Genomic DNA, 23,401 nt, shown 5'->3' with positions numbered 1-23,401 from the left:
TTAATTGGGCTGGGCCTTTCAAAGGGTAGGAGAGGACTGGGGATAGCCGAAATTGTGCGTGTTGCAAAGCATCTCATTATTCAATGAGAATATGTTAGCCCCTGTGGGAGAGGAAGCAATAAATGGCTATAAAGCAAAGCTAAATGATGACATTAGAGACTATGCAGAGATTTAAGAAGCAGTGGGCTACGTAATTATGAATGGAACCGCTGCACAGGCTTCACTCAGAAAAGTTAATGCTCAGTTTGGAAGGGGTTTGTTGGAAGAGCAGCCCTTCTTGGGCAGCTGCTATTATAAGAGGCCTTATAATACTGTGTATTAAGCAATTTAGTGGTCTAGACCAGAACTATTGTTTTTTTTCCTTTTTATTTTCCTCCTCTCTTTTTTTTTTTTTTTTTTTTTTAAATAAAAACAGTTTGCTGGGCAATTGTATGTGCTGGGCAATTGTATTTCAGTTTACAGGTCACTCTTGGATTCCCATTCAGGCACTTCTGCTGTGACTGTGGGTATCGGATACAGAAGAGAAGAGAACCAGCAAAGACCTTCCCTGGGCCAAGTTCAAGAACTGCCCAGGCTTTGGATGTGGATGGATTTGGCAGCAAAGGCATGCTGTCTTGAGGCTTGCCTGCTTGGATCAAGAGCGCTGAGCTGTGGCGGGCAACCCTTCGAGCTGTGCGATGACTGTACAGTGTGTCCAGGCTTGCAGCCAGTCCAGTAATCAGTGTGGGATGCTGCAGGTGTGCGGTGGCACACATCTCTAAAATGACCACGACGGGACATTTACCGTGTTCCACGTGGTGTTTGCTGAGCTGGGCATAACCAGAATCCTGACTGTAGTTTTATCGCAGTGTTAACTGCTGTTGCCTTCAGAGAGCTCCCCAGCTTTCTAACAGGAGTTTCTCTCCTAAATCCTCATCTTGCCTGCTCACCTATGATGTTTCTATCACACATCACACTAGTCAGCCTGGAACAGAAGGATTACAGCACTGCCAAGTAAATCATGCCCATTGCCATGCTGGAAATGGAGAGGCTCTGAGACTTTCTTATGATCTTGCAATTGAAAATGGAGTTACTTGCCCAATTTGGTTCTGGGGGCTCAAGATGAGCAGGGGTCACGTTCTGGACCAGAGACTCATACCTGAGGATGTAGCACTTGGGTGCAAATACAGATTCTTGAGAGAAATGTGGCCAAACGGCCCTCGAGCAGATCAGTGCCCTGTTCCGTGTACCATACTAGAGCATGCTACTAGGGCACTACAGTATTTTCTACATTCTCAAAATAAGGTATTTCTGTGTTTCTAAACTGATTTTGGTAAAAGCAAATGCTAGACTGTCAGAATTTCCCAGGCTGAGAAGTCCATTTTGCAGCTGTTTCTTGGTGCAAACGGTGATCAGTGCTTTGCTACCATTTCCTGAGCCCAAGCAGCAGCAGAGGTCCTGCTCCATCCAATTGCCTCTCACTGAGCTACTGGCACCTCATGGCAAAGATTTCTCTTGTTTACTGCTGAATTCTCCACTTCATTAGCGGTGCTAACTGGCTTCTCTCTTCTGTTGGCCCTCAGGTGAAAGTGGCTCTTTCAAGCTTCCAGGCTGCAGAGCCTCTTCCATTTACCTCTCAATGAGGTGTAGTTCCTGTATTAAATAGCTCAAGCTGTTTAAGCAAAAGGCTGCAGCAGTAACGGGAGCTTTGTGTGAGCCCAGAGGAGGGAGCGCAGGAGAGCTCCAGTGGACGAGGGCATGTGGGCACTGGGGCTCAGAGCTGCCCAACGGCCACATCTTGTGGCACGAGGACTGAGACAGCTCCTTCTGCCTGGCTTGTGCGAGGGGTGCCCTGCTCTGCCCGTCGAGCACCCGTAGGACTGCACGCCCACGCTGGCGCCTGGGTAGGTTCACAGCCACCATCTCCAACATGTCCAGCTCCTGGCTTTGGAGGGCACCGAGTCTTTGCAGGCCCTCGGGAGCGCAGCACTCTGTGCCTGCCCATGGGCACACTCGAGTCGTCTCCCCAGCAGGGCTGTGCTGTGCCAAGCATCTCCTGCTTTGTCTCCGAGCGGGATGTACAGCTGTGCTGCAAGCTGCTAGGCTTGCTGTGGTATGGCTCCCGCTGCGAGAAGGTGCCAGTCGCTGCACGAAGCTCTGGACCCATGGCAGGCAGCACTGCTGCCCTGCTTCACACGTGCCCTTTACTTGCAGAGGGTGGTGAGGGACTGGCACTGCTGCTGAGGGAATAGTGGATGCTGCTGTTGCACAGCTTCTGCTTCCCTTAGGACTGGAGCCAGGTTTCCCAGGCGTGATACCTCTTTAAGAAACAGACCAACTCTTTCTTTCTCCGGGGTTTGTATTTTTTTTGGTTGGGTTTTTTTTGGTGGTGGTTTTTTTTTTTGGTGGGTTTTGTTGTTTGTTTTTTTTTTTTTTTTTTTTGCAAATACCACAGTTTTTGTTGGAATTTGTCCACAGGGAAATGAGGTCTGCGCGGCCCAGTTCAGGTTCTCAGAAACATCTGCAGCCTTGCAAAAGTTTCCCAGGAGCGCCTGGCTCTCGCCGAGCTGCTCCGCCTCGGGCGCGCTCCCTGCCGCGGCCCCGCGGCGCTCGGGCCGCCCACGAGGGAACCAGCCGCGCAGGGCGACCCTCACCCGCCCACGCCCGGGGTCTCCCGTTGCCCCCGAGCCCCGGCTAGTCGCCCACGGCACCGTTCCGGCGCCCCGGGGGGCCAGGGCTGCGCGGCGCCTCCCTCCGGCCTGCAGCCCGCGCTGCAGGTGGCGCGGAGAAGCGCCCGCTCGGGCGCCGGGGCCGTCGGAGCCGCGCCGCAGCCTGCGGGGCAGCCGCTGCCCTCCCGGTGCCCGCCGCGGTGCTCCCCGCCGGACGCGGAGGCGCGGCGCCGTCGGGGCCGGGCCGGGCCGAGCGGGGCGGGCCGGGCCAGGGCAGGGCGGGATTGGCTCCCGGGGCCGCTGATTGACACCGGAGGGCCAGCGCGCGGCGGGCGGCGCCGCCCTGATTGGCTGCCGGGGGCTCACAAACCCGCGGCGCGGCGCGGCGCGGCCAGACCGGGGCCGGGGCCGGAGTGGCGGCGGGAGCGGGCTGCTGGGCTCGGCGGGGCAGCGGCGGCTGCGGGCGCCCCACGGGGGTGGGTGGGCTGCCGGCGGCGGGCATCGAACGGAGGGGCAGCGAGTCGGCGCCCCGGGCGGAGGTGGGGGCCCCGAGCAGGGCGCATCGGCGGGGGGCGCGGGGGAGGTCCCCGGCGCGGCCGCCGGCAGCGGACGTCGGGCGGGGAGCGGCGGTCGGCGCCGTCGGGGCCACCGTCGGTGGTTGCGGCGATGGGTGGCAGGCGGGGGGCCGTGCTGCGGGCGCTGGTGTCGCTGGCCGCCGGGCTGCTGGCGTGCGGCGGGGCCAGCGAGTACGACTATGTCAGCTACCAGTCCGACCTGGGCCCCTACCCCGGCGGGCGCTTCTACGCCAAGCCCCACCAGTGTGTGGCCATCCCTGCCGACCTGCGGCTCTGCCACAGTGTGGGCTACGACAAGATGGTGCTGCCCAACCTGCTGGACCACGAGACCATGGCTGAGGTGAAGCACCAGGCGAGCAGCTGGGTGCCGCTGCTCAACAAGAACTGCCACATGGGCACCCAGGTCTTCCTCTGCTCCCTCTTCGCCCCTGTCTGCCTGGACCGGCCGGTCTACCCGTGCCGTTGGCTCTGTGAGGCCGTGCGTGACTCCTGTGAGCCTGTCATGCAGTTCTTCGGCTTCTTCTGGCCTGAGATGCTCAAGTGTGACCAGTTTCCCCAGGACGATGTCTGCATTGCCATGACGGCCCCCAACGCCACCGAGGTCTCCAGGCCCAAAGGTAAGGCATGACCAGCACCGCAGCCTTGCTCCCAGCACTTTTCTCTGAGCTGGTGGGGCAGGTGTTAGCACAGGCGGGGCCGTGTGGGACTGACATGGGTCTTGCAGCAGGAGGAGGCTCACCTGAACTCTGCTTCTTGGCAGCAACCCTCCTCCAGCCTGCATGCACTCTGCCGGCGCTCCTGTCCCGCGGAAGGCAGGACACGCTGCCAGCTCCTCACCTCTGTCTCAGAGCTGAGCCTGGGGGCAGACAGTGCCAGGGCAGGCAGGGTGCGCAGCACTGTGACCCCCCACACGGCGCCAGGGCTGCGCTCCAGCCCCTGATGGACCAGGGCTTCCACCCTCCGTCCTCCAGGCACTGCACCGCCCTGGCAGCCGTTTCTCTCCCCAGCACAACTCCTTCACTGCCGTTCTCGGCAGCAGTAGGACGTGTGGTCCCGCATGGCAGAAAGCACTGCCTGAATGGAGTAAGTAGTGACAGTAATCCTGGGGGGGGTACCCGGCTTCCCACGCAGTCCTGCGGTTGGAGTCTGGACAGCCGGGGGCTGTGTGTGTGGTGGAAATCCAGCCCTGCCCTCTCAGGTGGGCTGCCCACTGGTGATGGGGCAAGAAGCTTCTCAAGAAACAACTGGGGAAAGTGGATGTGGTTCTTGGTTGTTTCCGTTACGCCTGACAGATCTGTTTGGTGCCAGACTGGATTGTTTGTGTGAGTTACAATGAGTCTGGCTTGTTGCTGAAGACTTAAAATAAATACTACTTTGGCGTTCCGCATCAGAATGCTTTGGAAGGTGGGTGGGAGGGGTGTTTGTAGAGGGAGAAGGCAGGGGGCTATAAAAGAGTGCAATGCTTTCCTGTGTCTGGAGCTTCATTGGAAGGGATGGGCACTCCTGATTTCACGGGGAGTGCAGGCGCTCAGGAGGAGCTGAGGGATGGGGGAGCCACACGTAGGGCTGAGCTGTTGCGGTGGCTTCCGCACTGTGTCCAGAGCTCTCCTGGAGGGAAGGTCGCTCTTGGCAGTGGCAGCTCGTGTGCAGTTACCTTTACAGACAAAGGCTTTATGCTGTGCTCAGCTGGGAGCCCTCGTCCAGCCTGCCGGGGACCATGCAGTATTACCCGCTCGTCTGTGTTCAGGGAGCCCCTCAGCTACGCGGCAGGAAGGGAGTGCATGCTGCGGCAGACGGGTGACACCCTGGGGGCGTCCACGGGGCATGTGGAGGGAGCCCAAGAGCGACAGCTGGAGTGGCACTGGAGCAGGACTGGAGCGGGATGGGGCGGCCGCTGCGGGCAGGCAGGGAGGGACACCGGCTCGACACCTGCCACGGCTGTACAGGAAACCTCTGCTGTGTCTTGGCAGTGGCATCCAGAGGCAGGTGAGGTGTGAAGCCTGTGCCGGGCCGGGGGTGAGGTTTGGCTGCTCTCGCTCCCAGGGACCCAGCCTCTCCCTGCACGGCACTGATGGCAACTCAGCTATGCTGGCTTCTTCGCCGTGGCTTGAGGTTACTGAAGTGATTGCTGGAGGAAACTCTTTGTTTTCCAGGAAGGCTCTAAAATCATCTGTCCTGTGTGAACCTAGACCCTTGGTCAAGACCGCAGCCGCGTCCTGTGATGTGGGTACAAAGGTTGCTTTTATTCCCCAGGGACCTGCAGCCAAGCGTGCTCCTGGGGCAGGTGGGTCTGAGCTGCTGGCTGTACAGCTGCCCCTTCCAAGGTCCAAAATGGAGTTTGAGCTGTTTGCTGGTCATTCATTTTAGAGATGTTAACGACCCAAGACGTGGGAACAGTCTTCTAGATGAGCAGCATCTGCTGAGTTTTCCCTTGTGCAGTTTAACAATGAACTTTCTGATCACCTTTCAGATCTGTTTTGACAGCAGCACTGGGGTGGGACATTACTGGCCTTCTAACGTGCCCATCAGCCCAGTATTTGGGTACCATGCTGTCCTTCACAGGCATCACTGAAATGACTTTATTACAAGGAATTACATAAGGTTTGAGTCCTTTGTGGGTCTGTTGCTGGTCCTGTTTGGGGTACAGAGAGGCCTCGTTCTGCACAGGCTTTAGGGTGTATGAACTTGTTCTTTGAATGTAAATCAGAGCTGGGTGAGTATTGCAGTCACACAGATAAACCAGTGTCTGCTAAATGGCTTCACAAAACCTATGTCCCAAGCACTTTTAAATGAGCAATTTGTTTGCAGGAATGTTTACAGAAAATCTGTCTTTTAAATTGTTGTGCAAATGTGCCTTCTCTTCAGCGTTCAGTGGAAGGTACAAGCAGCCGTGTTCATGTCCCCTGGCTGCTTGAAAGTGTTTCAAGAGGAAACTCTTGCACAAGCTGCAGCTGAGCCCCAGCAGCTCCAGAGGTGTTGGGGCAAGCTCTCTGTGCCCATTGCACTGGTTGGGGCACTTCCCTGTGAGGGGACAGGCCACCTTGCTAGAAAACACCTTCTTCAAGGTGAGAAGGCTGGCCCCGCTGCTCTTAGGTGTGCCAGTTACATGACATTAATGCTGGTTTGTGGCATATTCTCCTATGAATAGCCTTTGGCTGGTGAAGCTCCGTGTGCCACATACGCTGTGCCCTGGGATGCTCGTGCCTCAAAACAGCTTAGAGTGAACAGAGCAAACAAAGTTAATTATGACCACTGGTGTAATGTAAACCAACGCAGCCAGGTCTCCTGCACTGGTGCTCCTGCTTCCGTGCTTCACAGAAGATTTGTGAGCAATGCCAGGGACTGGAGCCGGTGAGGTGCCCGGGGTGCTTTGCCTGCTGACGAGGGGTGCCTCTAGGTGAGTGCACTTCTGCTGCTGTGGTTCAGCCCTTGTCCTGGTGCATGCGGGTCCTTCCCTCCGCTGGGGTCTCTGCCACTTGAGACCCTGCCTGCAGTTTGCGCACGTTTTCCGTCAGCGCCAGCTCCTGGAGCCCCTTTGGTCTTGGGCACTGGGGTGTGTTTCCTGTTGATTCAAAGAGGGTCAGAACCCAGCAGTGTCCCCCATTTTCTCTGGGCCCTAATAAGAATGAACCCTTTCAGTGTTTTTTCCCCATTAACACCTCGAAATTGGGATTTGTTTCTGCCTCTCAAAGAGCTGACCTGCTGAATTCCTTTCTGCTTAAGCACAAGGCGGTAAAGCCTGCAGGCCCACAGGATGCATCAGGGGAGTTGCAGATTAATATAGCATTACACATTCCTTCTCCTACCCCTAGAGTAAGCTGGCTCTGAAGCCAGGCATTAGCAAATGGTCAGCAGGGGAAAAGCGAGCTGGAAGCAGGCTAAGGTTGTGCTTGGAGCAGAGCTGTCATCTGCAGAAAATGGGCCTTAGCCGAACCGCAGCAAGCTAGGGAGCAGGGGGCTGTGCCACGGGGTGCTGTGCGCCTGCTGCCGTGGCTGCCTCTGGGCTGCTGCAGCGGGGCTGCCTGAGCCCGGGGACCCGCATCATGGCCGGGCTTCTTGTTGGCTCCTTCAGCCTGGGCTTGTGCGAGAAGGGGAAGGTGAGGTGCTGGATGGTGCTGTGGGCTGGAGGACGTTGGCTGTGATGCCTCAGCAGGGGTGGGAGAGCAGGCAGTTTCGGGATAGTTGTGGCTCCACAGAACAGCAGTCTTCCTGGGGTGTGGAGCTGTGCAGGAGCTGACTGGGCCCCTGGCATTCGTGTTCCTGACTTGGTGTGATAAGGCGTCCCATAGGAGAGAAGCGTTTCCCTTCCCCTTGGCATGGGACAGTGTCCCTGGGCAGCGGTGCAGGCAGGGCCATGCTGCAGCAGGGCTGCGGGAGGCCGGGCTGGAGGGTGCTCCCTGCTCGTGGAGCTGCCCAACATGCAGCTGGGCTGGGCACTGGGTGCCTGCTGCTGCTCACCAAGCCACAGGGGTCGTCCTGACATGGGGTGGCATGCCAGGGGCTTTACCCTGGCACAGGGCTGTGGCAGCCCGGCAGTGCAATGTGTGCGTGGGTGAGGCTGCAGCTGGAGCTGTGCTGGACCGCTGGCAGCGCTTGCCCTGCTTGGGCATCAGCAGGGCTGTGGGGCAGCATCCCCTCTGCAGCGAGAGGCGCGCCAGCTGCGGCTGGCAGGGGTGCACCATGTGCTGGAGGGGAGCAGGGTGGGCGCGCTGCCCCTGGAGGGGCTGCCCAGGTTGGCTGCAGCAGCTCCAGCCTGCGCAGGATGCTGCTGGCTCCAGGCCCTTGGCGAGGCAGGGATCCCTGCCATCCCGGGTGTGCCGGAGCGTTCCCAGGGGCTGCTGTAACACAGCTAAAACAAAGCTTGTGTTTTCACAAGGGAGCAACGAGGTTTTTTTTCTTTTAGTTGCCTGGAAAGCTCCTAGGGTGGACTGCTTAAAGCAGCAGTGGCTTTTAGGGTGTTTGGCCTGTGTAGGCTTGGCCAGTCTCTCAGCATACACTTTGGCTGCTGAGGCACATTTAAGTGCTTTGCACACTGGGATGTGCAGAGATGAGCTAATGCGTGGCAGGTAGCCCCTCTCGCTCCTGAGGGTGGTCCCCAGCACAGTAACTAACTCCTGGCGTTGCAGCAGAGACAGACCACTGGGGCTGTCACCCTCCTGCAAGCATCCCCTCTCCCTCATCATGAGCTCATTAAATGTGCAGCCTGGATGGAAATATTCTGACTGATGATTTTAAAAATAAAGTGCTGGGGACATCATGTCCCCAAAGGCCGTCTTCTGCCTGTGTCACTCTATGTGAAGACTGTAAAAGTGGCAATTGCGTGCTAGTTTTTTGGAAGGGGAGGTTGCCCCCGTGATGGTGGCTCTTGCAGGTATGGAGTGCTGGGAGCAGGACCAAGTCAGGTGTCAGGTGCTGGGAAGGTTGCCTTGTGACTTGCACATCAGGGTGATTGGAAGGCCAGTTGCTCTGCATGTGTAATTAATAAAGACGTGGTGCATGACCCCAGGGATTAGCATTTGGCACAGAACAGATTTGGGGAGGGTGGGTGAGAGGGGAAGAGCAAGCCACAGAAAGCAAATGTCTTGCCTGAAACCCTGTGTGGCGTCTGTGACTGAGGAGACTCAGCTCTGTGGTTGGCGCGGGTCGTGGCTGTGCCTCCCTCAACGGCTGTTCTGGCTCTGCACCCCTCTTTTTTGGAGACCCCTCTGTTTTTTTCTGTCCAGCCATGCTGCAGGTTTTGCTGGCCTGGCTGATGGCTGTGAAGGGGTGGGCACTCTGTCTGCATGTAGGAACCAGCAGATGTTTTGCTGCAGCACTGTCCCTGAGAGGAACTCCCTTGTGTGGGAAAGAGCCCTCTGTTCTGCTGGACCAGGAACAGAAGCAGCATCTCCCAGCTCAATAAATTTGTCCGCCAGTAGCACAAATCTGCGTCTGTGCTGCTGGGTGGTCTCCACTCTGGCTGGAGATAGAAACCTGGAAACAGATTTTTTTGTTCTCTGGGTGAAGCGAGCTTTCCTCCCATGATGGTTCCCGATGAAATCTCCTGAGGAGGATGTCATGCCGCCTCTCCCCCCACCCCCCGCAGGCCTGTGGTATAGCTGGGTTGAAAACAAAAAAAGAGAAGATGTCCGTTCTTGGGGCTGTGCTGGAGTGGCTTCTGGAGGGGGGCAATGCATGGGAGAGATGTGTGGGTCCATCAACAACCCCTGCCACTCTGGGGCAGGGTGGGATGGAGGGAGGCGAGGCGTGCATTGCCATGCGATGCCTGGGCAGCCTGCAGGGTGGTCCCTGGCACCAAGGGGAAACCTGTGCTGAGCTGGGCCGTGCCAGTCCTGAGCCGCCCTGAGCTCTGGGGTAGCTCCTGGCTGGGGCAGCCCCTTGGTGCCTGAGCCATCCCTGGGGAACTGTGTCCCTGCCATGCCGAGGCTCGGGCACCGCATGCCTGCCTTGGCACGCCGTGGGAAGGGCACGTCAGTGGGCTGTGGGCCATGCCCTGCAGTGAGTAGCTCCCCTCAGCTGAGTGCCTGGCCCTGAAAACTGCTCTCCGTGCCAGCGCTGTCCTCTCACTCTTGGCAGCTGCCTGCCCCTGCCTGTGCCCGGCCTTGGGGCCACTGGCAGTGCTGCAGCGGGGTTGGCAGGAGGCTGCCCGTGGTCAGTGCTGCCCTGTGAGCTGGTGGATGGCTCCTGACCCCTGGCAGGTTGTCATCCTGTGGGGCTGGGACCTGGGACGCCCATGGCAGGGTGCCTGGGCATGTGCCCCCCTCAAGGGCAGTGGTCTGACAGCACAGGCAGCCTGGCTCTGTGGTGCTTCTTGAGCTGGCTCCTCACCACCTCTTCTCTCCTCTTTCCAGGAACGACTGTGTGTCCCCCTTGTGACAATGAGATGAAGTCGGAGGCCATCGTGGAGCACCTGTGTGCCAGCGAGTTTGGTAAGGAGGAGCGCTGGGGGCATGGGGGGGCTTTCCTGGGGACCACAGGGCAGCGTGGCTCCTGTGTGGGCCGGATCCTGGACCACTGCGTTTCCCTGCCCGCTCCAAGAGCAGTGTGGCCACACTACCCGTGGGCAGCTGCTGTCCTTCCCCAAGGCAAGGCCACTGTGCCTCTAGATGTCAGTGTCGGTGCGCGGAGGCAGGCGACAGGATGGGTCTGGCCGTGTCCGGGACGGGACTGGATGCGTCTAGGATGGGTCTGGCTCCTGCAGCCGAGCACACCCGGGAACCGGGACAGCGGGACCGGGAAGGCAGGGTCCTGGCGGTGGTGCCTGTGTTCCTGCATCGCCTTGGCCACAGAGCTGAGCATCCCTCCTGCCTTGCCTGGTGAAGCTCCAGTGGGGACGAGGCCGGAGCGTGGGCTCACCTGTGGAAGCAGCAATGCTGCAGGCTGCGAGGCCCCACTGCTGCGAGCGGAGTGCCAGATGGTGTTGGTCTGGAGTCTGGCGATGGAGCAGAGGTGGCAGTGCCTGTTCTTTGGTGAGCTCGGTGGGGTTCATAACTTAACCCTGGTGTTCCTGTGCCCATGTGTGCTTGCAGGAATGATGCATAGCATGGACCCTTATTCTGCTTGCGATCATGAAGGAGCAAACCAGCCTCCTCCTTCCTGACTGCTTGTGCTGCTGGGTTTCTTTTTAGCAAAAGTTACGCTGCTCTTGTCAAGTCTAGGTGTAAAACCCCAAAGCCAGTCTTGTTCTAGCTAGGGCCAAGCAGTGAGCTTAAAAAATGCAGAGCTACTTGAAAGCTGTCTCCTAAATATATTAGGACTGAGTAAGTAAGTCAGGCAATCATAGGTAAACAGAACTTCATTTCAAAAAAAAAAGGTATTGCAGAGAAAAATATTAGCTTTCTCAGATCAAACTCAGAATTAACTGGTTTTGACATCCTTGCTGGTGTATGTAACTTTCCCGGAAGGTTATTAAAGGCATATTGAACAAGGTGTGCATTCCTTGGGGATTAGCACTTGAATGCGCCCTGTGCCAAAGTGTGCTATGCAAACCCAAACCAGCTCTGCATGCTGGTGTATTACCCTTTCTGCTGGAAATGAATTCTCAACTCTCCTGCAGACTTGGTATGCCAAAAGTCCTAAGTTCAGCACAGACTTTTTCTAACAGGGAAAAGCATCAACAGGAACACCCATGTAATAGTTTCCCAGGAATGTGTGTACTTCTGCCTGCATCGGGTAGTGGACACGTGGATTCGATGTGGTTGGGGAGCCGGGGGTGCTGCTTGCCCGGTTGTTGGGCTGAGCACTCGGAGGCGGGTGAGCTGGTGTGTTCTGAGCTCAGTCCCGGGCAGGCATGAGATGAGGGATGAACAGGAGCTGCCTCTGCCCCACCATGTCCATGGGGTGAGACTCGAGAGAACTTCCCAGTTGGCGGGGGGAGAGCGAGCAGCCTCTGGGACCAGTGCACCTGGTTTGGGCAGGGGCCGGTGCCTGGGTTTGCAGTGGCACAGAGGCATCGCCCCAGCCCAGAGGCTCTGGGCTTAGGGACCCCTGTCCTGCAGGAGGAATGGGGGGCACCAGCTGGGTGGCAGCAGCGGCTCCCTTGCTGACAGGTCACTGCAATACCTGTCGCCTCCCCGGAGGAGCGCGATGAGCAACCCAAGGCAGCGTCCTGCTGGTGGGCAAGTGCTGGGGAGGGAAATACAAGCTTAACCGCATGCTTGTCATCAGCCTAAGCTGCTAAATATTCTCCTCGTGCTCTGGGACAGTTACACAATGGAAAGAGGAGGCCAAACCAGAAGTATTCACAGCCTTGGTGGAGCGGCTTGTGACATTGGCTTGCCCACAGAATAAGTTGGTCATTGGGAAATTTTGTGGTGACAGCATGTAGAGGATGGAAGTATTTCTTGGCAGGTGGCATCCTGGGTAGGGCTGTGGCTAGTGGCCAGAGACAGTGTTACTGTGCGCCACGAGCAGCAGAGGTCATCAGACTCGGTTGTGGTGGGAACTCACTGGCATGGATTTTCAGTGGTGTAGGCTTCATGCAGCTGCATTTGTTGTTTTCTTCCTTCTGTCACTGTGCTTTCCCTCCGCCACCCAGGAGGGTTCTGCGTGCACGTAGTGCTGCCTCCAGACGTGCCCGGTCTGTAGCCAGCTGGGGAGCTGCAGCAAGGGGAGAGATGTGACTTGTGTCTTGCCTGTGCCCTGGAAGTGAAGGCAGTGCAGGGGTGCTCCTCGGGATGTCCCAGTGGTGGAGAGCAGCCAGCAGAGGAGGCATTGACTTCTGGAAGTTTTCTCAAAGCACAGTGCGTGGCCCTTGGATCTTTGTTTAGTCTTGGGGGGTTATTGTCATGGGGTGATTTCTCAAGGAGAGCTGTTTATCTGGCACTAAAATAAACTCCCAACCCTTCAGACTGAGGTTTCTCATGCACATCCACCAAGGTAAACACTGGCAGCTGAGAGGTTACAGATCTTCATCAAAGCCAGACACATACAATAAATGTTTAAACTAATGTGTGCTGCACAGGGCAGCTGTTGGTGGGTCCTGTGCTGATTCCCGCAGTAATGTTACTGTGGGTTTCACTTGCATCCCGGTGGCTCATTACAGACAAGATGCAAGGAGCACTTTGCCCACCGCTGATATGCAGACGTGCCAGGGCAGGAGGTGGCTGTGTAATGGCCCTGGGAGCGATGCCAGTCTCGAGGACAGCAAAGGAAGAGAGCTGCATCCAGCTGTGAACACAGGAAGGCTGTGAGGAAAAGCGACCTTTCTTCCCTGGCCCAGGAGATGGCTTGGGGGTCAGAGGGGTTCCAGGAGCCTGCCAGCCTCATGGGCCAGCAAGACTCTGGGTTGACATTTGTTTGAGCAGTGGTGAATGTGGGTTCCCAGTGCTGGTTTGGGGCATCGCTGCTCCCAGCTGGGCTGCTGGCAGCTTGGCAGCTCCTCAGAGCCATGCAGCTCTGGGGTGGCAGCATGTCTTGCTGGCCGCATGGCTCTGGCTGGGGCTGGCTGTGTGATAGCCGCACTGTGGGAGTGGTGTGCGCTCCTGTACCTGCAGTGAAGTGTTCAGCACTGTCTGCCTGCTACTGTGGCTGTCCTGCTTGTAGGTGGAGGGGACCTGGGTCAGCACTGCCGGAGGCACTTGGAGGTTAGCTTCTCCTTTCTTTATTTCAGCAGCATGCAGGAGCTGCCTCCTCTCTTCTCTGCCCTGACTCTCTCCTTGGAAGCACGAGCCAAGTGCCCCTAGGAAGGGGGGAACATTTTTGACCCAGCATCTCTGCATGCAGCTCCCAGCATTCTACCTCGTTTGCTGCTCATTTCCTTGCTGTAGCAGCAGCCTCCCGTCCCTGTGGTGTGCAGCAAGGTCCTGTTGCACCTCTGGCTGTGCGAGTGCTGCTCCACGCCTGCCTCCCTGGGTGCCAGGGCTGGGAGTGGGCAGCAGCAGTGTCGCCTGTGGCTTAGAGCGGGGCTGTGGGAGTGCAGAGCAGGGGGTGTCAGCGAGTGGTGCAGGGATCCTCACCGGGGGCACGGACCAGCCTGGGGGGCTGGGCCGGGTGTGCAGCATAGGTTTTGGGGCAGCTCTGGTGTGCTGGGGCAGCGATGGGTTGCAAGATGAAGTGCGAGGTGGCCCTCCTGTGCCCCCACAGCCGCCTCCCCCAGCTGCCCTGGGCTGCAGCCAGGGTTTGTTTCTTGCTCCTCGTGCAGGCTGGCCTGGCCCTGGAGTTCATTCCTCTGTCTGTTTCTCTTGGTGATTTTATTTATTGTTTCTGCCCTTTCTCTGGGGTCTGAGGGGATCCTGCTGAACAGGCTTCTCTCACTGCACTGGAGACTGCAGTACAATCAATACATGCTGTTTATTTTATCCCGTGACTGACAGTTCCTTGCCTGCAGCCTTCTCCTGTTACAGCCCTAATGTGTCTTCTGGCAGGTTTCCTCCTGAGTGATTTCTAAAGGAAGGAGCAGTGAGGCCAAAGGAACAGTAGAGCTTTCCCTTCTCTCATATTCCCTTCCCTGCCCCTGAAGTGCCGGTGTGAGGCCCCTGCCCATGCAGGCAGGAGAACAGCAGGGATGGCGTCCCACTCCCAGGCTGCTGCGTGCTGAAAAAGAGGGACTGGGGGTGCCGGTGGGGCACAGTCATGGTGGGTGCATGGTGGTGGGCAGTGGGCAGGGTGCAGGGGCTTGGGCATCACAGCGTGTGGCCAACCCAGGTACAGCAGCCCTTGGAGAGGCAGAGAGGGTCCCGGAGCCCTGGTGCTGGTGTCAGGGAAGGAGGGCGCGTTGCCCTCGGGCGGCACTTAGTTGGTGCTCCCAGTTTGCCTGCGAGACTGCGTTTCCTCTTTCCTCACGCTGGGACTGGAAGTTGGAGCTGTAGGGACATCAATAAGAATTGTTTGGAGTGATGAAATGTGAGTTGTGCTTTGTCAGGCTGGACCCCGACCAGCTCTGTGGGGCCTTCGCTGCTCTTGGAGCTGCTGCTGCCAAAAGTAATTTCACTCTGAGTGAGCAAACACTTTCATATACCCTGTTTCGTATTAGTAGAAATAAAAAAAGACATTTTTATATCTCCAGCACTCCTGGTCCTGCTGGACGATGCCTTGGGAGAAGGAAGGGCTGGTTGATGCTGCGGTGTTGCATCAGGAGCAAGGATGCTGGGGGAAAGCTGGCCGTAGCTGCCGGCTGGTGCCTGCAGGCACTTTGAAGGAGTCTCTGTGCTGTTTGAGGGCAGTTCAGCTACATCTGATTCTCCTGCTGGCAGCTCGCTGTGGCAGTGGGCAGTGTCTGCTGAAAGGGTCTGTGCCGGTGCTGGCTCTCCCAGCCATGGCAGTGCTAGTTGAGTGGCTTGTGCAGGGGCAGACAGCAGCTTTTCAACGCTAGGGCTGAGCAAGGGCAAGTGTGGCTTTAGCACTCTGGGAGAATTTTCTGCTGTTGGAAATGGCATAGCTGAGAGCTGTTGTGTCCGGAATTAAATCCTGAAATTTGCCTTTGTTGTGTTTTGTCTTTTCCCTCCCAGCCTGACTAATGCTTTCACTTCTGTGTTTGCTGGGAAGAGCCTTTGAAGTGGGTGGCTGGATGCCGGCATGTGCTGGAGGTCTCCTGCCACGACTTGCCTGCAAGCAGATGTACCAGCAGTGCTCTCAGGGAGGATGTTTTGGGACCACGCATTGTGTGAAAGTAAAACCTCTCCTGGTGCCGTGCAGCAGCCCACTCTGCCCCGAGCACCGCACACCCCAGGGCACATTCGCTGCAGGAGGGGGAGACTCCTGCTTGGCCAGTCCCTCATGGCAGGGAGGGTTGTCCCTGTCCCCAACCCTGTGGGCACGGCTGTCCCAGCAGGGTGCGCAGCGTCCCTGGGGATGCTGCTTACCTCCCGCCGTGGCACCAAGGGGCTGCAGTTCTGGTGCTGTGCTGTGCTGGATCTGGCACTGCGTCTCGGCATCTTGGCAGTGCTGGTGATGTCGTGAGCAGAGCTGAGACAACGTGTCCTGGTGTAAATGCCACACAGCTGCTTCTCCCCCCACAGTGGGACAGCAGAGTTGGTGGTGGTGAGGAAGTGGAATTTGTGGGTTGAAATACAGTTTAATAGGAAAGAAACAGAAGCGAAAATAATAATGATAAAAGAATTAGAATATACAAAACAAGTGATGCACAATGGAGTCGCTGATGCCCAGTCAGTTCCTGAGCAGCAGCCCCCAGCCACCTCTCCTCCTAGTTTGTACACTGAGCGTGATGTCGTATGATGTGGAATATCCCTTTGGCCAGTTTGGGTCAGCCGTGCTGGCCGCGTCCCCTCCCGACTCCTTGTGCCCCCAGCCTGCTCACTGGTGGGGTGGGGTGAGAAGCTGAAAGGGCCTTGACTTAGTGTAAATGCTGCTCAGCAACAACTGAACCAGCAGTGACCAACGTTAGCCCCATCCTAAATCCAAAACACAGCACTGTACCAGCTACTAGGAGGAAAATTAACTCCATCCCAGTTGAAACCAGGGCACAATGCCTGTCTGGAAAGACCTTTCCTGGTTTTATGGCTGGTCCTGGCTGCAGCCAGCCAGCAGCAGGGGACGGGGCTGCTCTGCCATCCCCTCTCTCATGGTATGGCTGGGAGTTGGCTCCTGGTCCCACTGGTGCTCCCGTGCACAGGAAGGTTCATGGTCTCTCTGCAGCCCCGGAGGCTGCTGTCTGTCTGAGGGAGCTCGCAGTGGAGGGAGCAATGGCTTTTCCCTGTGAGCGTGTCAGCCAGCATCTTCAGGAACACAGTGGATGCTTCAGTTGACAGGAGCTTGGATGAAAGTGGAAGATGTTGAGTGTGTTGGGTGAGGAGATGTGCCTGCAATGTAGTGAGGGAGTGTGAGTGGGATAAGAGGTTGTGCTGGAACATGTGTCACTTGAGAGCAAAGGGGAGGACAGGCTTGCGGCTGGCATCTTCCTCTGCAGCAATGCAGAGCTGCTGCAGCGTGTGGGGTGGCATGGGTCGATGCTGCAGCAGGTGCTATGGCTAATGCTGGGGCAGTCCTGCAGCTGTGGTGCAGGCTGCAGCTGCTGGGCTGGGTGAGCTGCATGCGCTTGCAAGCTATGAATAACCCTCCAGGTCTCTTCCTGGGGTCAGCTCCCTCCTGGCAGTGACAGCTGAAGGTTTAGTCTGTGCGAGCAAGCGTGTCCTGGGGTCTCGGGGACAGTTTCGGCTCTTCTTCCACTCAGCACTGAGATGGATTTGGCGTGACACAGAGGGAGAGGAAAGGCCAGGGCTCCCAGGGAGAAAGCTGTTTGCTTTGGCGGCTCGGCCAGATCATGGAGCCAAGACTCAATCCATCCTGCTCCAGCCTTTTCCCCACTGCCTGCCTGCTGCTGGGGCGGCAGTGTTCCCAGGGCCGGCGGAGATGCCAGGCGAGCTGCAGCAGCAGCAAGTTGCACAGTGGTTCCCCCCTGCCAAATCCTTTATGTTTTAAAAAAGCCACAAGCCAAGGGGATGCCTCCTGCTGTGTGGTGGTGTGCTCTCAGAGCTGGGTGTGCAGCTGGGAACAAATGTGCCCTCAGACAATGCTTTCCTGATGTGCATGGAAAATGTTAGAGCTGCATGTCCAGCCCTGCCACTGCGAAATGTGCCTTTTGTGCCCCAAAAGCGGGTCTGAGCGTAAGGAACACAGCCCAAGTAGGGGAGCAAGGGGGGACTGGGAAGCCAGATGTCTTTTTTTTTTTTTTTTTTTTTTAAATTTTGGTTTGGTTTGTTTGTGTGACTCCTTAGTCCACAGCAAGGCAGCTGAAACTCAGTAGTCCTTGGCTGCATTTTGCCTGGGTAGCGCTGCAAACTCCCTGTGTTGCTGATGACCAGAAGGGCATAGCTACTAGGAAGAGCAGAGTCCTACGCAGACTATTTGCACCCCTTGTCAGCCTCCTTGTTGGTCTTCCTTGGTGTTATCTGATCTTGATTCTGTGTACTGCTTTGCACAGGTGAGGTTTGGATGAGTTTTTAGTTCACATCTGGATTTATGGTTCACCTGGGTGGCTCCCATGCTCCCTGAACCTGCATCGTTGGCTTGCGAACAGATAACTGCTGCTGTGCACTCCCACGGCACGGGATTACCAGACCCTCTTTGTCTTCTGTAGACTGTGATACTTGGAGTAGAACAGCAACTCTGCTAGCTGCCAGGTTGTTTTCTTCCTCTAGCAACAAGGATCTACAGCAATCACAGCAAAGCAATTTGCAAACAAGCCATTTTGAAAAAGCCTCTTATTACTGGTGTTATGCTGTTCCTCCTGCACTGGAAACCAGTGTGCTTAGTGCAAGAGTTCAAGGTCAGAATGGATGAAGAAATTGAGGTTCACATTGAGGGATGCTGCTGCTGCCCAATTAACGTCATGGAGCTTAGAGCTGCCTGAAAACTACTTGCTTCGTTTTCCAGATTTGCAAACTGATCTGATTCAGTGTCTTTAGCTCCTTAAAGTGTGTCTCTTCAGGTCCTCAAACATCCTGAATTTGGAAAACAGATGGGATGAAAATTTCACTTAAGTTTCCAGTGCTGGATTACTTTCTCGTGCAGTAACAGTATAACATGACAGGGCTCTTGGCATACACAGCAGGTGTTTCTGGCACATGGGCAGATAAACACTGTTGCCTCTGTTGCCAGTGCAGTGGCTGGGAGCCTGAGGGCAATACAGACACTGCTGCCTTCTTGGGATTGTCGTCGTGCTGTCCTGCTGCCATTTGTGTCTGGAACAGTGAGCAGAGTTGCCATCCAGAAAGCAATGTGTGTTCATTGCTACAAGTTCCAGCAGAGCAAGACTTCAAGGAACAGTGCTGTGGGGATCTGTCTCCCTGCCAGAGCCAGAGGCTTCTGCATGCTGTCTACTGCACATGCTCCGAGAGTCAAATGAGAGGGGACAGCAGGCAATTAATCACCTATTGGAGCACTGTTTATCTGCAGCTCTGAAGTAAACTCCCAAATGATGGAAATATGTTAGTAATTTTTGGCCATATGTGCTTTTCCCCAAAAATGAGGCAGAGCCAAATGGCACAGAACTGATACTTTAATGTACAACACATTTTCATCATTTTTCCCATGTATACTAAATTCCTTTTCATGGTTGTGGCAAAGGAACATTAATTTAATTTTTTATTCTGGTTGCGATTAGCTCAGGGAAAATGCTGAACCCGAAGAGGAAAATACTTTCCGTGGAAGTTGTATCAAATTAACTCCCCTTATCGTGGGGAAGGTGCAGGCGTGCGGCTGCCTCTGGCACCGGCTCCCAGGCTTCGCTGCTGGAACATGGAGGTGTTTGGTGCTTGGGAACTTGTGTCGAAAGCACCTAAGGGCTGGGAGTGACTGCAAACAAATGCTTGAGAAGCCAAGTTGACCTTTTAAATAGCCCTTTCAAGAGTCTCTCCATGCGCCTAGAGCAGGGAAATCACCTTGTTTACTCAGCTAACATTTTGCTAGCAAAGAGCATATCACTGGCTGCAGCAGCCTCCCTCTCAAACTGAAAGTGCCCATTGTGCTTTGCTGGGGCAGGGGAAACGGAGAGATCAGTGTTTTACCTTGATGCACTCCTGGGCACAGCGATGGCTCTGCTTCAGGTGCGAGGGTCGGTGAGCCAAGTCATTGCCTGGGGAAGCTGCCGGGGGGGGAGTGGGTCACTGGGCATCTGCGGCTGGGCAGGGCATTGCTGCCATGCGGGGACACGGGTGGCCCTCAGCCTCGCTTAGCAAAGGCTGCTCAGCAGTTGTTTTGTTTTTCCCCTCTCTCTGGCTTGTTTTTCAGCTCTTAAGATGACCATAAAGGAAGTGAAGAAGGAGAATGGGGACAAGATGATTGTCCCACGGAAGAGGAAGGCACTGAAGCTGGGGCCCATCCGGAAGAAGAACCTGAAGAAGCTGGTGCTGTTCCTGAAGAATGGGGCTGACTGTCCCTGCCATCAGCTGGACAACCTGGGCCACTACTTCCTCATCATGGGCCGCCAGGTGAAGACCCAGTACCTGCTGACGGCCATCTACAAGTGGGACAAGAAGAACAAAGAGTTCAAGAAGTTCATGAAGAAGATGAAGTCTCCTGACTGCCCAACGTTTCCGTCCGTCTTCAAGTGATGCGGTGGGCGGCGGGAGGGCCACCACCTGGACCTCACGCAGCCCAGCATGGCGGCTCGGTCTCGCTTCTCTGCAGTGGGGATGCTGGAGCTGAGCCCTCCTCCTCCCTCATGTCCTCGGAGCTTTCCTTGCCGACCCCAGCCCTCCCACCTCCCTGCTGCCGGCATCTGCCTGATTGCCCAGGCGTGCGGGCATGGCGCGCGTGCACCAGACAGTCGCTGAGGTCACACACAATGTACATCCGCAATATCCAAAGACCTGTTGCTGTATGGATATGTACATTCACTTAAATAGCAGCTGTCAGGTAAAGAGGGCAAGCAGAGGGGTGTCGAAAGATTACACGCTTACAAAAAGGACCCTTGTGACCATGTTACTCCTGTCTTTGTAGCTGCAGGATCACCCTAAATTAATTCCTGTTTGAACCTGAGCCGGCCAGTTAGAAGGATATCCCATCCTCACTATAAAAGTTAATAAATGAGTAGTGGAGAGCCCGTTACAACCTCCTAATAGCTAATTGCCCTCACTGTAAAAACATCCCGTTGTAGTCTGAACCTGCTTAGTTTAAGCCTTAACCCTGGGGGCCTTGTCCATACCTTGATCGGCTGAACTGGGGAGCCTTCCCGTACCAGCATCTCTTGTAACGTGTCACTGGGGCGCCTGCCCCGGCCCCCGCCATACCAAGCCGAGCTGCCTGAGCCCCGTTCGATGGCCTCGCGCGGACCCCCAGCGCAGCTGAGTGCCCCCCACCCGCACACCTCCTGCATCAGCCTTTTCGTGGCAGAGTTGCTGTGCACGTGTGGCTGGTGCTGCTTGTGCCCAGACGTGTAATTCCATTTTAGCCACATGAAAATGCATACTGTTTGCTGGCCAGCCCAGCAGCCCGGGACTCCCCATCAGGGGAGAGCTCGTGGCCAGCTCCACCAGCTTGTGTCACTCCCTAATTTTACCAGTGATATTTTTATAGTTTCTTCAGGCTGCTGGCAAAGTACCCGATTGCAGAAGGCCAAGGACTTGTCCCTATGGAGCACCGTGGGAAATGCATCATCTCTGCCTTTCCCTCTTTGCGGCTGCTGTGGGACCTATCGGTTTCTAGGTTTTTGTCTGTTTGATGTGTGACAGCTTGGCTTTGTATCGTTCTGTGGGTTGTTGGTTTTTTTCCCTAATCAAAATGTCATGTTCATATGAGGTGAAATAGTTTATGAAAGACAAAGAACATTGCATCCAAATGATTACATCTATCGACTAAGCTGAAATTAATTATTCTGTTAATTGGACAAGTTCTCTTTTCCATAGACCCATATTGCTCCACGTTAATTATACTATCCTGCTTCTATTCAATGTTCTCATCAATCACTATTACTCTAAGAGAATTAATATCTTGCAATATGAGATAATCCTGTTGTATTGCAGTTAAGTGAAATAACAAATCCTCGTTTTTGAGGTTTAAACCAACCCCACTCAAAGCTGGTAAATTAATTATTTTTTACCTTGGGAGTGCTGTTTATTCCCCACATGGGGGCAGAGCCACAGACTTGATTGTAGAAGAATTCCATGAGGAAGCCAAGCACACTGAGGAATGATGTTTCACAGCTAACAGAGAGATGCATTTAGGACATGAACTCCGTAGAAAGTCCCACTAGGTCGTCTTAGACCACCATTTGTAGTAGTGTCGTTTTTTTGTTGCAAAATTAATCATTTTAGATAATGTGCTTTATCAGTGAATTAAAGAAATAAATAAACCATGGGCTTTAACATCACGGATTGATGAGGTGAAGTGGTGGGGAAGGCTGGCAGATCCAGCCTGGTCAGAAACAGGTCGTGACCTGGAGTCAGGACCTGTTGAGGTTATCTTAGAGCCCTGCAGTGGCGGTGCCCGGCGAAGCCCCGTAGGGATGGGGCAGGGGCCCTCTGCCCCCTCCCCTCCCGCTCGCCTCCTGCAGCGAGCAGCAGCGCAGGAGAGTTGGTTGTGCATGAGAGGGATGCTTAAACCCTTAACTGGGCTGAGGTTTTCATGCTGTCACCCGGGCTGCTGGTGGGCATCCTGTTGGCCACCTCTAGAAACCTACCGTGTACCAGGCTGCGGATTTGCTGTTTCAAAAACACACATTTCAACAGGGAGCATCTGATCAAAGAGCAAGCAAGTTCACATGTGCTTAGAGCCGTTTTCAGCCCTTGGCAGCCTTTGCTGCTCAGAAAGCCTGATTTCCACCTGTGAATCTTGAGCCTGAGAGCTTGAATCCAGAGGCAGGTAAAGTGAATAGGGCAGTGGCTTTTCCTTAATACAGAGTGTGAAACGATGTCCACGAGTTTGTCAATACCACTGGTGCTTTTTTTCTGCGCAAGTAGTTCAGAAAAACCAGTAGTAGGAGAGAGCCCACGAGTGATGTGTTTTGCTCTTTGCAATTGTGTCGCGCCCCATCCCATGGACTTGGCCAGGCCTGCTGGGGAGCCTCTGCCTGCGGTGCTCGTGCATCCCAGGACGTGAGGGATGGCAGCCCTGGGGTGGCAGATGTCACACCAGGACTGTGCGATCCTTCAGGCTGCGTCCTGGGGCTGAAGAAACCCCACACCTTGGAGCTACCCATGGGAAGAACAATTTACCACTGTAATTAAGTACTTAAAGCATAATATGATTGAATGTTACTAATTGCTCTATCAGTTGCTTCAGACACCCCTCTGACCTCATGTATTTGTGCTTGGAAGGCCAATCAGAGCTGCTGAGCAGACTGGCACGTAGTATTTCAGACATGATATTTTGGACATTTCCATGTGTCTGGAAAGTGATTTTACCATTCTCTTGCCAAAATGCTTTGTGATCTGCCAGCTGCTCCTACATGGACCTATTGGGTGGGTTGACTGGCCATCACTCCGCTTCCCCTGTGCTCTCTTGGTATTTGGAGGCTTTTGATAAAAATAGCAGCACTAAAAGAAATGTGTTTGATATAACATCATGTTGTAGGCAGTTATGTTTCAATGTAACTTTAGATAATTTAGAAAAGTGTGGCAGATGAGAGGGGACTGTTGTTCTGTTTGGAAGTTCTGAGAAAGAGAAAATGTAAAAGAACAGTGAAAATTGGCACTGTGGAGAACAGCCCTCTCTGGCAGCAAAGAAAAGCATGAGGTTTTCCATTACTGTCAGGCATGATTTTTTTATTTCTAGGAGCATTCTTGCACCTTTTAAAGGCTGACAGATATATCCATAGGAAGGCAAACGTAGAGTCAGTAGGAGGCAGGTACCAGAACAACAGCACCAGGAGGAGACCCTGCATGCGTGGATGAGTTTGGAGGAAAGCAGGGTCTGGTGGTTGCAGTGTGCGTGCCCAGCGCCAGTGAATGCTCCTGCTGCAGAGGCGTGGATGTGCGCTGCCTTGTTCGGTGGCTCCTGCACTGGCAAAGCAGAAGCAGCTCCATTTCCAAGAAGCTGTAAGAGAAAATGTCCAGTGAGTTTCACACTCCCCAGAATACATCTCTGTCTCCTCTAGGGAACATTAATTAGTTAATAGCTATTGACACATTGAGGGCTACAGCTGACATGTGGATGTCTGCCCAGTGATGCCCGTTGGCATGCCCTGATGGACGGGCAGGAGCCAGCCTCAGCTCGGGGCTAGGCTGCCACACGGGACCCCTCACCACAGCCACAGTGCACCTTAATCTGCATGCCTGGGGG

General features: G+C 55.3%; 1 protein-coding gene across 1 annotated transcript; it reads left to right on the top strand.

Annotated features, from left to right (window-relative positions):
• The first annotated feature begins 3,046 nt into the window (after positions 1-3,046).
• On the top strand, positions 3,047-21,491 carry SFRP1 (secreted frizzled related protein 1). Its single transcript, XM_056363102.1, has 3 exons — positions 3,047-3,840; positions 10,075-10,152; positions 19,412-21,491. Exons 1-3 carry the CDS (start codon positions 3,315-3,317, stop codon positions 19,732-19,734), a joined length of 927 nt encoding a protein of 308 aa, XP_056219077.1. The 5' UTR covers positions 3,047-3,314; the 3' UTR covers positions 19,735-21,491.
• Positions 21,492-23,401: the final 1,910 nt, after the last annotated feature.

The sequence above is a fragment of the Falco biarmicus genome, chromosome 18 (assembly GCF_023638135.1).
Source record: "Falco biarmicus isolate bFalBia1 chromosome 18, bFalBia1.pri, whole genome shotgun sequence".
Classification (NCBI taxonomy): Eukaryota; Metazoa; Chordata; class Aves; order Falconiformes; family Falconidae; genus Falco; species Falco biarmicus.
This window is presented reverse-complemented; position numbering and strand designations above follow the sequence as displayed.